General features: G+C 47.0%; 1 protein-coding gene across 1 annotated transcript in view; it reads left to right on the forward strand.

Annotated features, from left to right (window-relative positions):
- The first annotated feature begins 48 nt into the window (after positions 1–48).
- LOC132573528 (pulmonary surfactant-associated protein D-like) overlaps positions 49–15208 on the forward strand; it is a 34256-nt gene continuing 19096 nt past the window's right edge. The window contains exons 1-3 of the mRNA XM_060241039.1: positions 49–242; positions 10473–10665; positions 12130–12246. Coding sequence (XP_060097022.1) covers positions 10482–10665; positions 12130–12246 — 301 coding nt within the window. The 5' untranslated portion in view covers positions 49–242; positions 10473–10481. The remainder of the gene's footprint in view (positions 243–10472; positions 10666–12129; positions 12247–15208) is intronic.

Genomic DNA, 15208 nt, shown 5'->3' on the forward strand with positions numbered 1-15208 from the left:
CAAATTGATTTAGCAAGACAGGCACTGTTTGCAGTGCCCATAAATGGTGAAGCATGGAGTCCAGTTTTGCAATCCACAGAATTATGCAACAGCAAAGATAAAGCAGCGCCTACTTCCTGGGTGATTTTGTTTCTTTCTGTTTGTCTTAATTGTTATAAAGAGATTTTCTGCCTTTCTTGGCTGGCCTGCCTCACTTCTTTGCAGATCAAATAAACTGCTACACAGCAACATACTTCATTCAGGTAAGCAATGCTGGTTTTAGATTAATGCTGGATTATTATCCCATTGACTGCTTTTTTTTTTCTTTTTAATTTTCCCACTCAGATTTAATTTGTGCTTCCTAAACTTCGAATAGAGCCCTTGCGCAGAGTGGTAAAGCTGCAGTACTGCAGTCGGAGCTCTCTGCTCATGACCTGAGTTCGATCCCAGTGGAAGCTGGGTTTTCAGGTAGAAAGTGTAGATGACTGGGGAAGCAATGGCAAACCACCCCTTAAAAAGTCTGCCATGAAAACGTGAAAGCAACGTCACCCCAGAGTCGAAAACAACTGGTGCTTGCACAAGGGAATGAGTTAAATGAGTTAAGGCTCCTTTACCTTTAAGTTTTGAATGCTTTAGGTTACACAGTTAGTTGAATGTACACAGGCATGTTATAGTTCCAATACGTAACTGGGTTCACTGTCTGTGTATGATTATTGGTGGGTCCCAGTTTGAACTGGTTAGTGAAAACTTTTAAATGAGTTAAGGCTCCTTTACCAATTTTTTAAAAGTCGATGCTGGTTATAATGCTTTTCTGTCATAGGAAGAGAAGAAAATAACAACCATCCCCTTCCTTCTTAACTATGGGGGGTGACAGCTTTTCTGTATTCAGTACCTCAATTTTTTTAAAAAAGTTTGGGAAATATTTAAATTTACCAGACTGGTTAACACTGCCATCCTGAACAGAGTTAAACCCTTGTAAGAGCATTGTAGCTCTTGTTCGATTGCCCCGTAAAAGGCAGATTTCTTTTAATTGCTTGACAGCTCATGCCCTCATTAACGCGTATATAGATAAAGTATGAAATTAATGGATATATACAATGATTACCAGAAGTCTGAAAGGGGGCATTTGTACATCAGTCCTTCACAAATGCAATTAAACAGCTCTGTACCCCATCCCCTCGTCTGAAAAAGTATGCATGCATACAAAAGCTAACACTCTGAATAAAACTTTGTTGACCTTAAAGGTGTCACTTGACTCCTACTTTGTCCCCACAATAGCTAGAAAGCTACCATTTACTCCAGGGTGTCAAACGTATGGCCCAGGGGCCAAATCAAGCCCCCGGAGGGCTCTTATCAGGCCCACAAGCAAGTCTGCTTCCTTCTCCCTCTCTCTTGCTTTCTTCAGGAGAGCGTTAAACAAAATATTGCAAGAGTGCTAATCTTGTCAGCATGTTTTATTTAAACGGTTTTTAAAATCTTTAATTGTGTTTGTCTCTTATAAAGTTTATGTGTCTGCTACCTGGCATTGTATTTCACAACACACATAGCTCAGCCCGACAAGATGTCACTCCAGCCCTCGTAACAAATGAATTCAGCACCCCGATTTAGTCCATTCATGTAATCCAGGGTTCCTTAATTACAACAGAAGTCTGCAAATGTAATATTTGTTCATCTCTCTGCAAAAGGAAGAGATAAGATATACCCCCAAAAGAGTTAAGCTACTTTCGCACATTATATTGAAAGTTAGTGTTCAGGGCACCAGATTACTATTTTGGCATAAGATTAGGACATCTACACATCTCACAATCCAAACTGGGAGTAAAAGGTTTTCTTCATGATGAAGGGTAACACTCCACACCAGGCCAAGCAAAGATACCCCTGGAATTCACATCACTAAATCAGCCTTTGGGTGATTTCTAGTAGTGGCAGCAAGATGTTATCTATGCTTGTGTACTGCAGTCGGAGCCCTCTGCTCACAACCTGAGTTTGATCCCAGCGGAAGCTGATTCAGGTAGCTGGCTCCAGGTTGACTCAGCCTTCCATCCTTCCGAGGTCGGTAAAATGAGTCCCCAGCTTGCTGGGGGGGAAGTGTAGATGACTGGGGACAGCAATGGCAAACCACCCCGGAAAAAAAAAGTCTGCTGCGAAAACGTTGTGAAAACGACTGGTGTTTGCACAGGGGACTACCTTTACCTTTTTATGCTTGTGGAACGCTTACATTTGTGTGATCTAGATATGCATTTTTCTCCACAGTTAATTGGCCAGTGGACATATATATTTCTACTTGGATAGACACTCCCTCTTGCTTTACTACCAGTAATCACACATGAATGCTTGCTTGAATAATGAGTATAACAGGACTGGGGGCCATTGTCTCAGTGTTAGCCAATGTCTAGTCATTTTTTTAGCTATCTCAAACTAAAAAAAACTAAGTTTCTGACTCTTGGCGTATTTGGCACAGTTCAATATTCCTGTAGTGAAAATCACAGTGACAGACTATGCACTCAGTTATCAGCTGAGGATTTTTAAGTAAATAATTTCTGCTTTTTGTACCACGAAGGAATAAATTCCAATAAGTCAGCAATTATAGACAGGGCTTTTTTTGAACTCCTTTGCATATTAGGCCACACACCCCTGATGTAGCCAATCCTCCTGAAGCTTACAGGGCTCTTAGTACAGGGCCTATTGTAAGCTCCAGAAGGATTGGCTACATCAGGGGTGTGTGGCCTAATATGCAGAGGAGTTCCTGCTACAAAAAAAGCCCTGATTATAGACAAAATCCCACCATTTTTATATTGGATTCTGGGGCCTGCAGAGGGTTCTATTCATCCTTTTCAACAGACTGTCAAAAGGGTAATCTTGAAGGCTGCCAGAAGCCTTCCTGCTGTTCATTTTGGTCCTGTGTAATTTGCATTTATAACTAAAATGCATTAGTCAGTTTAACAGGTGATGTAAGTGGTCCAAGAGAAGAAAGGTGGCATGGTGCAGCCCCCGTCCGATCTTTAAGCAGTACCCAACACAACATGCAACATTTTTTAAAAAGTGAAGAGTGTTGGTCTTTTGATAGTGAAAGGGAAATTCAAAACTCTATAGCAGGGGTGTCAAACATGTGGCCCGGGGGCTGAATCAGGTCCCTGGAGGGCTCCTATCAGGCCCCCAAGCGACTGGCTGTCATCTACTTCCTTCTCCCTCTCTTGCTTCCTTCTGCATAACAGCTTGCTTTGCAAGGCTTGCTCAATCACACAGGAACTACAGAGGAAAACCTCTATTTTTTTTCAATTGGCTGAGACTCCTCCCTTGAGGAGGAAGGGTGGGGGAGGCAGAGGTTGCTTTGCCAGGCTCTCTCAATTGCACAACAGAGCTCCTGAGGCAAGCCTCTGTTTCTTCTATGGGCTGAGGCTCCTCTCCCTCCTGGTCCCTTGGGGAGGGAGGGAAGGAGCCAGAGCTTCCTTTGCCCAGTTCCCTGGATCCCATGAGAAAAATACAAAAAAACCCACCTTTAAGACCAATGAGTGCTAAAGTTTTAAGTTAAAAAAAACTTTTTAAAATTGTGGTTTTGCCTTTTATAAAATTTATATCCCTACAACCTAATCTTAAATAGGTGTACACATGGCCTGGCCTGGCTCAGTAAGGTCTCATTTATGTCAGATCTGACCTTCAAAACAAATGCTCTATAGTGCATCCCTTTGTATCTGCATAGGACTAATTGCACATGAGCAGAGTTGGGGACTGCAGAGTCTCCAACTAAAGATGGCATTGGACAGATGACATCCATATTCAATATGCATTTTGATGATCATCTGAATTATGACTGCAGTTCTGCATACCAAAACCTGCTTCCACAGATGGAGCTCCTTATTTGAACTTGGGACACGAGTGTTTCACGTTCCCAAGATGTTTCATTGGCATGATCCCCTATCAGGGGTTCCTGGGGACTATAGTTCTATGTAGGAACTGGGCACCTCTGTCAACGCTTTCCTCAGTTTCATGTAAAAATAGAATTCCCAAGATCTTCTTCGTGGTCTCTGTGCAGTCCCACACATGGGTCTTGCTGCAGGCAACGGATCCATACCTCGGAGCTCCAATAGCTCGCCTATAGCGTTTTTTGGCGCGCTTCCCTCCCGCCCCGGGGAGCAGGCACCGACCGCGCATGCCTGGAGCGGGGGGGGGGGGGAGCGGCCATCCCACTCAGTTTCTTCCCTTCCGCCGCCCGGACAACACCTACCTTGCTGCGTTCCTCCTTCTGCTTCACCTCATTCGCCTCACCTTGGTATCGTATCACTCTTTCTTTCTTATTCTCCTTTCTGATTTTCGTCCTACAACCTAAAAAAGAAAAAAAAAAGAGAAAAAGAAGCCTCTTCTGCGCTGTTCTTTTTTCTACCCCCCCCCCATCCCTTCCCTTCCATCTTCCCCTCCCCGTCCGGAGCGTATGGAAGGGAAAATAACGTTTAAAAGGTGTTCGAGGTGTGGGGCCAAATTCCCCTCTTCTGACGGCCACTCTCAGTGCCTATTCTGCTTGGGGGAATCCCATCGCGTCGACTCCTGCACTCATTGCGCCAGTTTTTGCAAACAGGCGCGGAAAAATAGAGCGGCCCGCCTTCGCAGTTTCCTCATAAAGAAGTCCCTCCGGGCTATGCCCTCTTCGGATTCGCCGCCTCCCCCACAAAGAGTGGGAGATTCGGCTGTGTCGGCCCTTCTGAATATCCCTAAGAAGCATAAGTCCGACAAAAAGTCAACTAAACACTCTGAGGGCAAGGTACCGAAAAAACTACATCATTCGGAATCGCCCTCTGTGTCCGAAGGCAAGGCGCCAAAAAAACTGCGTCACTCTGGATCGTCCTCGGTGTCGAAGTCTCGCCACTCCAGTCCGACGGCCTCCAGTCCGAAATCGTCGGTTCCTAAAGGACCTCGCGACCCGCTCGCTTCGACTGCCGCTGTCGCCATGTCTTCTGCGCAATCCACTTCTGCCGGGATGGGGCGCTCGGTCCCGATTTTGCCTCTGGAACTTTCGGCGCCGTCTGATGTTATCTCAGACATGCCTCAGCTGACTCCTCATTCCCCAAGGATTGAGATCATACCAATTGGCTCCAGGTCACCTTCGATCCACAGCGAGGTTCCGTCGGATATTCTACAACCGGAAAAGTCAAGCGTCCACCCCGAATTCTTTCGAGACATTCCAGTTTCCTTGCAACTCAAGGACTCTTCTACCCAGGTTCCTATTCAACGGTTCCGCTCACGCTCTCCGGTCCATGGCGAACGTATTCGCTCCACTTCTCCGTACCGAGACGACTATCGGGATCGCCATTACGACCGCTCCCAGTCTAGATCCCCGTCTCCTAGAACCCGTACAGCGTACCGAAGAGACTTTCGATCTCCTTCTGAACAAAGCTATTACAAGCAATATTATGACTTTGAACCCGAGCCAGACGTCCGTGACGTTTCGACTCCTCGGATCCGAGATGTCTATTCTCCTCGGTACCGTTCTCGGGATCGTGATTTTCACCGTTATCGGCACACGTCTCCCTACGCTAGAGACCAATCGTATCAGACCCGAGATGCTCGGACCCGAGAGATTCTCGACTCCGCCAGGGGGCAGCATTACTACGCCCATTGGCCTTGTGAGGACTTCGAGTTTCCTTCTCATCCTCGAATCTGAGATCTCCCAAGACCTCCTCCCAGACCTTCCGCGGCGCTTTCTAAACCACCTCCATCAGGGTCTCCGCGCGCTGAACCGTCCCCATCCCGGTCTCCTCGCGCTGGACCGTCTCGGGACCGTTCACCGCGTAGGTCCATGACGCCTCAACGACGTGACTCACACTCAGAATTGGATACTTCAGATCATTCAGACTCCGAGGGACCTCCAGCCTCGCCTTCTTCTGACTTGCCCACTCGGCTTTCACCATCGGACAGTTCCAAGGCATATCTCAATCTAGTAACTACAATGGCCTCGGCCCTTAATATCCCTATGCCATCAGACTCTCCTAGGGTCTCCGACGTGGTGCATGACCTCGTTCAATCCGACTTACCTGACGGCTCAACACTGCCTATGCTTCCTGTCCATCTGGAGGCCCTCCGTGAATCTTGGGAAAAGCCTGCCTCCATACCAGCTATTTCCAAACACCTCGACTCCCTCTACAGGGTGCATGCTACTGATTGTAAATTTCTAGCCTCCCATCCGGCTCCTAACTCTATAATAGTTCATTCGGCCATTAAGGCCAAGCAATCTCGTCACCCTGCTCCTCCCGACCGCGAGGGTAGGAAATTGGACACTTTAGCAAGGAAAATTTACGGCTTTGCCTGTACTAACTCCAAATTAAACAACTATCTGGCCTATTTTGCGGCATACACGTTCAATCTCGCAAACCAGATAACTCCTCACCTTGCTTCGATGCCTGACTCATCACAGAAGACTGTTTCCGGCCTAGTTTCGGAGCTGTCGCGTGTCTCTAAACAGCAGATAAATTCACTTAGACACGCCGTCTCTTGTTCCTCCAGAGTGTTTGCAACCTCAGTGGCCCTGCGGCGCCATGCCTGGCTGCGTTCAACTAACCTGCAGCCAGACATTAAACAGAAGATAGAAGATCTTCCGTTCGACGGTCTCGGACTGTTCCACGCTTCGACGGACGAAGTCCTCACCTCTGTGGACGATGGACGGAAGCGAGCCAAGCGCCTGGGGGTCTCACAGTCGACTTCTCAGACCTTCGGCAAGCAGAGACCATGGAAACCTTCTTTTCAGCGCCGTCAACGCTCTCCCAGACAGCAAGATCTCTGGAGAAAAAAGCCTCAGCAACAGAAACAACCGTTTCAACAACGGCCGCGTGCGCAACCATCCAAAAAGCCATCTCAACCAACTAAGCAGTCTCTTTGACTCTCCTACAACACTACCGCTGAGTCCTCTTTACCACACCAGACTACTTCCATTTTACCCAACGTGGCATTCCATCACCACAGATTCCTGGGTCCTCACCATTGTGTGTCTAGGTTACGCAATAGAGTTCGCTTCACCTCCTCACCTCCGTTACTTTATAGTTACTCCACCCTCCCCTCACCTCCAACAGGAAATTCTGGACTTGCTCCAGAAAAACGTAATAGAACCAGTTCCTCCTCTACACCGCGGAAGGGGGTTCTATTCAAGGTACTTCCTTGTCCCAAAGAGGGACGGGGGCAGGCGCCCTATCCTGGATCTTAGGAAGCTAAACGAACACATAATTTACAAGAAATTCAGAATGATTTCTCTTCAGTCCATACTCCCTCTTATCCCCCAGAACTCCTGGATGGCTTCCCTAGATCTTCAGGACGCCTACTTTCACATAACGATCCGCCCCCACCACCGCAGGTACCTCCGTTTTGCAATAGGTCATCAACACTTCCAATACCGATCCCTACCCTTCGGACTTTCCACTGCACCCAGAGTGTTTACCAAGTGCATGGCGGTAGTGGCAGCTGCCCTGCGCCTTCAGAACATTTCAGTATTCCCGTACATAGACGACTGGCTCCTGATTGCACCGACTCAGCACCAGCTGGAGAGGAACCTCGACACAACCCTCTCTCTCCTGGCCTCCCTGGGCCTCTGTGTGAATACCACCAAATCACACCTTACGCCGACCCAGGACCTGCAGTTTATAGGTGCTCGTCTATGTACGTCCCCTCACTTTGCGTTCCTTCCGCAGGACCGGGCCCAGTCCATCATATCACTGGCCAATCTATTCCTTCTCAACCCACGCCAGTCTGCTTACAACATTCAGAGACTCTTGGGCCTTATGGCTGCGACCACTTCGGTGCTTCGCTTTGCTCGTCTGAGAATGCGACATCTTCAGCTCTGGTTCGTTCGGGCTTACCACCCGCATGTAAAGCCACAGAGCACTCTCCTCACCGTTTCCCAAAGGGCTCTGCACTCCCTTCGTTGGTGGACAATACCAGAGAATCTCTTCTCCGGAATGCCCTTCCTTCTTCCTCCACCATCAGTCGTTCTAACCACAGACGCCTCTATGTGGGGATGGGGAGCCCACTTAGACGGCAAGACTGTCAGAGGCCTTTGGACAGGGGCCAAGCGGGCCATTCACATCAACTGCTTGGAATTGATCACAGTTCACCGGGCCCTTCATTCGTTCCTGCCACTAGTCGCAGGTCGTCATGTTCAGGTCTCCACCGACAATATCGCGACTGTATTTTATATCAACAAACAGGGGGGCACAAGATCTCTTCGGCTGTGCCGCATTGCCATACTACTCTGGGAATGGTGTGTGAAACACAACATCTACTTGACTGCCATTCACCTCCCGGGTGTGGAGAATGTCCTGGCCGACTCCCTCAGCAGAATTCGGATAGACGACCACGAGTGGTCCCTCAATCAAGTCTATCTCCGCCGCATCTTTCGCTGCTTCGGAGTGCCCAGGATAGATGTTTTCGCCTCAAGGAACAATGCGAAATGTCCTCGTTTTTACACCAGGAGGGGCAACGATGCGTTCCTGCACACCTGGAGAGGGCCACTACATTACCTGTTTCCACCGACCCCCCTCTTAACACGGGTGTTAATCAAGATTGCTCGAGACAGCATGGACTGTATCCTCATTGCTCCGTGGTGGCCACGGCAGCCATGGTTCACGAGACTACTTCAAATGTCCAGTCACACCTACCGCCGGCTTCCCTTAGCGGGCGATCTCTTGACTCAAGCAGACGGCAGGGTGCTGCATCACAATCCACGCACTCCGGCCCTAACGGCATGGAGGATGCATCCTCCTTCCTCTCTACAGAGGTAGCGAATGTTATCCTTAATGCAAGAAAGCCTTCCACCAGACTCTCGTATAAACATAAATGGAAGCGTTTCTGTTCTTTCGCGGCCTCCAATCATCTCCGAGCAGAATCTGTGCCTCTCAATCTGATCCTAGACTATCTATTTTCACTGCAGACATCAGGCCTCTGCTATTCCTCCTTAAAAGTTCATCTTTCGGCTATTTCTGCATTCCATGACCCTGTGGAGGGTAAAACAGTTTTTTCCCACAAGTTGTCTAAAGCCTTTCTTAAGGGTATGCTGCACTTGCATCCACCCACTAAACCTTTTGCCCCATCTTGGAGTTTATCCCTAGTTCTCTCTTGCCTAATGAGAACCCCATTCGAACCCATGGCTACCACGCAGCTCAACCTCTTGTCCTGGAAGACTGCATTGCTGGTAGCCCTTACCTCAGGCAAACGGGCAAGTGACTTATGCGCCTTCCGCCACGATCCTCCCTACACCATTTTCCACAAGGACAAGGTGGTTCTGAGACCGGACCCTGCATTCCTTCCTAAGGTTGTCTCCCAGTTCCACCTATTGACTTCAACTTCTCTGCCAACGTTTTTCTCCAACCCAACTGACCAGGGACAACGAGCCCTGCATTCTCTGGACGTTAGAAGGGCTTTATCTTTCTACCTTGATCGTACACAACCTTTCCGTAAGGACCCTAATCTGTTTGTGGCCTACGGAAATCCTCACAGAGGCCACAAAATCTCTACCCAGAGACTATCTAAATGGGTAGTTAGTGCCATCAGGTTGTGCTACGAACTGGCTAAACAGCCTCTGCCCGAAGGTCTTAAGGCCCACTCTACTAGAGCGGTCTCAACGTCTTCGGCTTTCCTGCAAGGCGTCTCCCTAGAGGACATTTGTGCGGCTGCATCGTGGTCCTCACCATCCACGTTCGTCTCCCATTATGCTTTAGACGTTCGTGCGAGACGTGACGCCTCCTTCGGTCAAGCGGTCCTCAGATCCATCTTCCACTGAAGTCAGGGGTGAGTGCATCCGCTTCCATCTCTATGTTGCATAATATGATCTGATTTGCTTATGTGACTAACTTCTTCTTTTACCAGCACCCTCCTCCAGGGCATTTAGCTGGCTAGTCACCCATGTGTGGGACTGCACAGAGACCACGAAGAAGATAAACAGGTTGCTTACCTGTAACTGGTGATCTTCGAGTGGTCATCTGTGCAGTCACACACGCCCACCCAGCCTTCCCCGCTGCTGGCCTCTTCTTATCGTTCCTTACCTTATACCGTTAGTGTCAGTGGCAGCTGGAAGAAACTGAGTGGGATGGCCGCTCCCCCCCCCCCGCTCCAGGCATGCGCGGTCGGTGCCTGCTCCCCGGGGCGGGAGGGAAGCGCGCCAAAAAACGCTATAGGCGAGCTATTGGAGCTCCGAGGTATGGATCCGTTGCCTGCGGCAAGACCCATGTGTGTGACTGCACAGATGACCACTCGAAGATCACCAGTTACAGGTAAGCAACCTGTTTATACTTTGTGTGAAGCTCTCCCCTCAAGTTGGTTTCTCCAGCTCATTCCAGATTATCATGTTGACGTGCCCACAGTTTCAGTCAACATGAGGCAAGCACATTGATAAGTAGGTCAAAAGGTTTGAGAATCTCGTCTTCAGAGATTAAACAAAGGCCCTCACTCACAGAACAGCAGAGTGGTGATAGAACAACCTTCGACAATATTCAGTACTTTCTTGATCATCTCTTAAGGTCTCAGCGATGTATTTGCTTCAATTTTTCATGGCTCTGGTGGTGGGAACATCTCTGGGGCGTGCAGCAGCTTCTGAAGCAAGCAGACCTGAAGCTAACACCTGTACAGTGATGGCCTGTGGCAATCCTGGACTCAATGGTTTACCTGGCAGAGATGGAAGGGACGGTGCCAAAGGAGAGAAAGGAGACCAAGGTATCATGTTTGGAAGTTGCTGCCACATAATTATACAGTGTCATGTGTATAAATAGAAATGCTTGGCAGCTTTTGAGAGTATTACTACCTGAGAGCCCTCCAGGGTTTCTTATTTGTTTTTGGTGATCCGTATTGTTTTAGTTGTAGCATCCTGAACAGGCCTCAGCAGTCTGAGGTTTTCAGATCTCAGAATTATAAGCAGGGTCAGCCCTGGTTAGTACTTCAAGGAGAGATCACCAAGGAAGACTGGGGTTGCTGTACCAAGGAAGGCCACCACAACCCATCTCTGCTCATCTCTTGCCTTGAAAATGTATTTATTTATTTATTTCTGTTAATTTGTATTCCGCACTTTCCCGCAAGGGCGCTCAGGGCAGATAACAACGAAAATTAAAACAATTAAAACGACAAGCTAAGACATAAAATGCAATAAAACAAATAGCACATACGTTACAGGTGGTGGTTTCCATTGGGCGCATTCTATATATCATAAGAACATAAGAGAAGCCATGTTAGATCAGGCCAATGGCCCATCCAGTCCAACATTCTGTGTCACACAGCGGCCAAATACACACACACACACACACACACACACTGTGGCTAATAGCCACTGATGGACCTCTGCTCCATATTTTTATCTAACCCCCTCTTGAAGGTGGCCATGCTTGTGGCTGCCACCACCTCCTGTGGCAGTGAATTCCACATGTTAATCACCCTTTGGGTGAAGAAGTACAGAAGTTGGCCCAGAGTTGGCCCAGAGATGGAATAATAAATTAAGGCAAGATAATATAGCATCATAACAGGCAAGGGAGGCCAAGAAGATGGAAATAAGGATGTCTGCTGCCTCAACCGAAGGCCCGGTGGAACAGCTCCGCCTTGCAGGCCCTACTAAATGGCATCAAATCAGGTAGGGCCCGGATCTCCACAGGGAGCTGATTCCACCAGGCTGGGGCTAAGGTTGAAAAGGCCCTGGCCCTGGTTGAGGCGAGTTGAACACCCTTTGGGCCAGGGACGGTCAGAAGATGCTGTGAAGCGGAACGCGGCAATCTCTGGGGCACATATGGGGAGAGGCGGTCCCGCAGGAATGTCGGTCCCAGGCCACATAAAGCTTTAAATGTTAAAACCAAAACCTTGAAAATCCCATGGTCTTGGGGTTGCCATGAGTCAGAGGCAACTTGACAGCACACAAAGCAGGAGGAGGAGGAGGATTGTGAGGATGAGGAGAAGGATGATGAGGTGGAGGGCGAGGAGGTTGTTTTGATTATATCTGATGCTGGGGCCTTGGGGCAAATTGGGAATTTTGCTCATGCATCAATTTACAAAATGAAGAAATGTTGTGGCGCAGGAATTGTTACTTGAAGGTGGCCATCATGGGTGGTGGTTTGAAGGAGCTTTCCCTTGGTTGCTCTTTGTCTGAAGGATGTTAAAAGTCAAAGATATACGGCTTTTCTTTTTGTCAAATCCTAGGGGTAGGACAGAAGGGCCAACAAGGCTACCCTGGAAAGGCGGGCCCTCCCGGTGAAATGGGCCCAATGGGAATCAAAGGACTTCCTGGTGAAAAAGGACAAAAAGGAGAAACAGTGGGTAAGATCTCAGCTTTTTTTTTTTTAGGGTTTCCGGTCACGTGATGGAGTGAGTAAGCAGTCCCCGGCACTCGCTCCGGCAAACTTTCAAGAGAAACCCGTTAATTAGGAAAATATAGCTCCCCACCGCGTGCTTGCAATTGAGATTATATATAAGATGAATTACACTAAGTAGCTGGAAAGCGAGAAGACGCGGGGGTTAACGAGCTATTTATCAATCTTCTGACAAGCTGTTTCACAAACAGAAACCTGTTGCTGCGGTGTGGGAAAGCGCTTATGTCAGCTTCCCACAGGAAAAGAAAGAAGCAAACCACGGATAAAAATGCTGTAATGGAAGAGGAGGAAGGAGAAGAATCACAAGGAGCCGTGGCAGAAATCTTTGCAGCAACAGTAGGAGAAGGTACGAGCATGTCTCAAACAACCCAGGCATCCCCGCCAACACTGGAGACAATGGCGGCGACATTAAACGAGCTGGTCTTAAAAATGACGCAGGTGGTGGCGTGCCTGCAGACGCTCACCCCACTGCCAGAAATGGTGCAAAAATTGCAAGACTCTGCAACAAATACCCAAGCCCTACTACAGCAACATGAAACAAAAATAGCTGATACGGAAAAAAGCCTAACAGAACAACAAAAAACTATGGAAGAAACAGGTACTCGGGTGGAGGCACTTGAAGCATGGCAACGCAGATACAATCTACGCGTCGTTGGAATGGAAGTACTTAACATTGGGGGGAAGGAACTAATTACTCATGTTGAGAACGTATTCAGGAAAGAGTTAAAGATGCCGGGGGATTACCAATTCGACATACGGGAGATACACAAATGGAATCGCCCCCAACGTAATGGCCCCCCATTAACTATTCTAGTGGTTGTCTTTTTAAGAACAGCCAACAGAGATGAGGTCCTCCACGCCGCTAGAGCGATCGCCTCTGTTCCTGGAACTATTACCAAGATGTTTATCTCTTCAGATTACAGTCCGGCAATATTAAAAAAACGGCTGGCTTATAAAGAAACAAAGAGAATGGCACGTGAGAGAAGCTTACAGTGCTTTGTGCGCTATCCTGCAGTGTGTATTATAATTAAAGATAGCATTAGGCATTCCTTCCAAACGCCTCGCGCGGCGGAGGAATTCCTGCAGAAACTGCCTCTACCAGAGTAAGCTTCGTCTGCCCGGATGGACACTTAGCATTGCTGCAAGACTAGATGGCTGGGTAATAGTACGGAGCTTTTGGTAGACGGCGACGGTTAAGGAACAGCCTTGGTAGACTGGATCAAATTACAGCTGGTGTGTGGGTGAGGGGGGCGAGGGAGAAAGTGTATTCAGCATTATATTTCTTTGCTGTGGATATATTGTAGAAGTGTTACCCAATGAGGGAATAAGGGTAGTGGTTAGAATGTATTAAGAATTACTATGAGGAAATAAAAAGAAATAGAAATTAAAAAAATAAATAAAAAAAATTACCTACACATATATCAGCGAATAATACATTAGTATAGACAGGGTTTAGAGGGGAAGGGGTATTTTTCTTTGTGTCTCTTCTTTGTCTCTAATTTTTATTTTCACAGATTATAGAACTATGCATAATGAATCAAAGCGATAGAGATATAAATAGGAATAACAGGTTATAATTATCCATATACCCCTGAGAATTAGGATACGGAGCGAGGTTCGAATTAAGAGCACGTTTGACCTGTGGGAGCTTATAGTTGGGGTGAGGGTAAAGATGGGTGGTGGGTCACATGCGCAACATTTCGCTATATTGAGACAATGTTACAATTACAAGCTTTTGGGCCCAAATGCTTAAATTATTATCTTTAAATGTTAGGGGAATGCGCTCCCCTAAAAAACGTGTAATGATAGCAGCCTTATCACAAATGGAATCTATAGATATTCGGATGTTTCAGGAAACGCATCTGGTCACAGGGGAAGAAAAATGGCTTAAGAGAAAACAATCAGACCAGGTATTCATGACAAGCTATTGCACTAACGCCAGAGGGGTTGCTATTGTGATAGGTGAGAAAGTTGGGTTTGTAAAAGAATATGTGGAGATAGATAAAGATGGACGGTTTGTAATAGTAGAAGGGTATGCCCAAGGACAGAGGACCATCCTGATTAATGTATATGGGCCGAATGTGGAGGACCCAGACATTTTTCATAAAATATTTGGATATCTGTTAGGAAAATCATATATGTTTCTCTATATGGCTGGTGATTTTAATGTAACCTTGGATCTTGCATTATATCAAAGTAATAATATGAGTGCAGGCCTTAGGAGAAATAGAGGATCAATATTAAGTGCTATGAAGGAACTGAACTTAATAGATCCTTGGCGAGAAACCCATCAAAATATGAAGGCGTTTTCATATTACTCCCCAACTCATAACACGGCAAGTCGTATAGACTTTTTTCTGATTCCTAAAGTATTGAGAGGTATGGTAGAGAAGTGTGAGATTGTTCCTAGCTCCTTCTTAGATCATAATATGATTATTTTGGAAATGGAAACCAACAAACAATTTAAGAGCCAGCCAATATGGCGATTTAATAACCAACTATTGAATGATGAACAATTTTGTTTACAATTTATAAGGGAATTACAACATTTTTGGGAGTTGAATGAAGGTACAGTATCAAGCTACATCACACTGTGGGAAGCCCTAAAGGTAACCATGAGAGGTTGGATCATTGCTTACTCTGCTTTTAAAAAGAAAGAAACAGCAAACAGAGAGGTAACTCTGGAGGCACAATTGAATAACCTTTGGGAAGTTATGTACCAAGCCCCAACTATTAACCAATATAGGAAGATTCAACTGGTTAGTTTAGAGTTGAATACCCTCAGAACTTATAAGGCATCAAGTATTCTATTTAGCATGAAACAGACAAGGTGGGAGCTAGCAGAGAAACCTAGTCGTATATTGGTGGCACAGCTGAAAAAACAGATAGAAAGTAATTGGGTACCACAG

This window comes from Heteronotia binoei, chromosome 6 (assembly GCF_032191835.1).
Source record: "Heteronotia binoei isolate CCM8104 ecotype False Entrance Well chromosome 6, APGP_CSIRO_Hbin_v1, whole genome shotgun sequence".
NCBI classification, from domain to species: domain Eukaryota; kingdom Metazoa; phylum Chordata; class Lepidosauria; order Squamata; family Gekkonidae; genus Heteronotia; species Heteronotia binoei.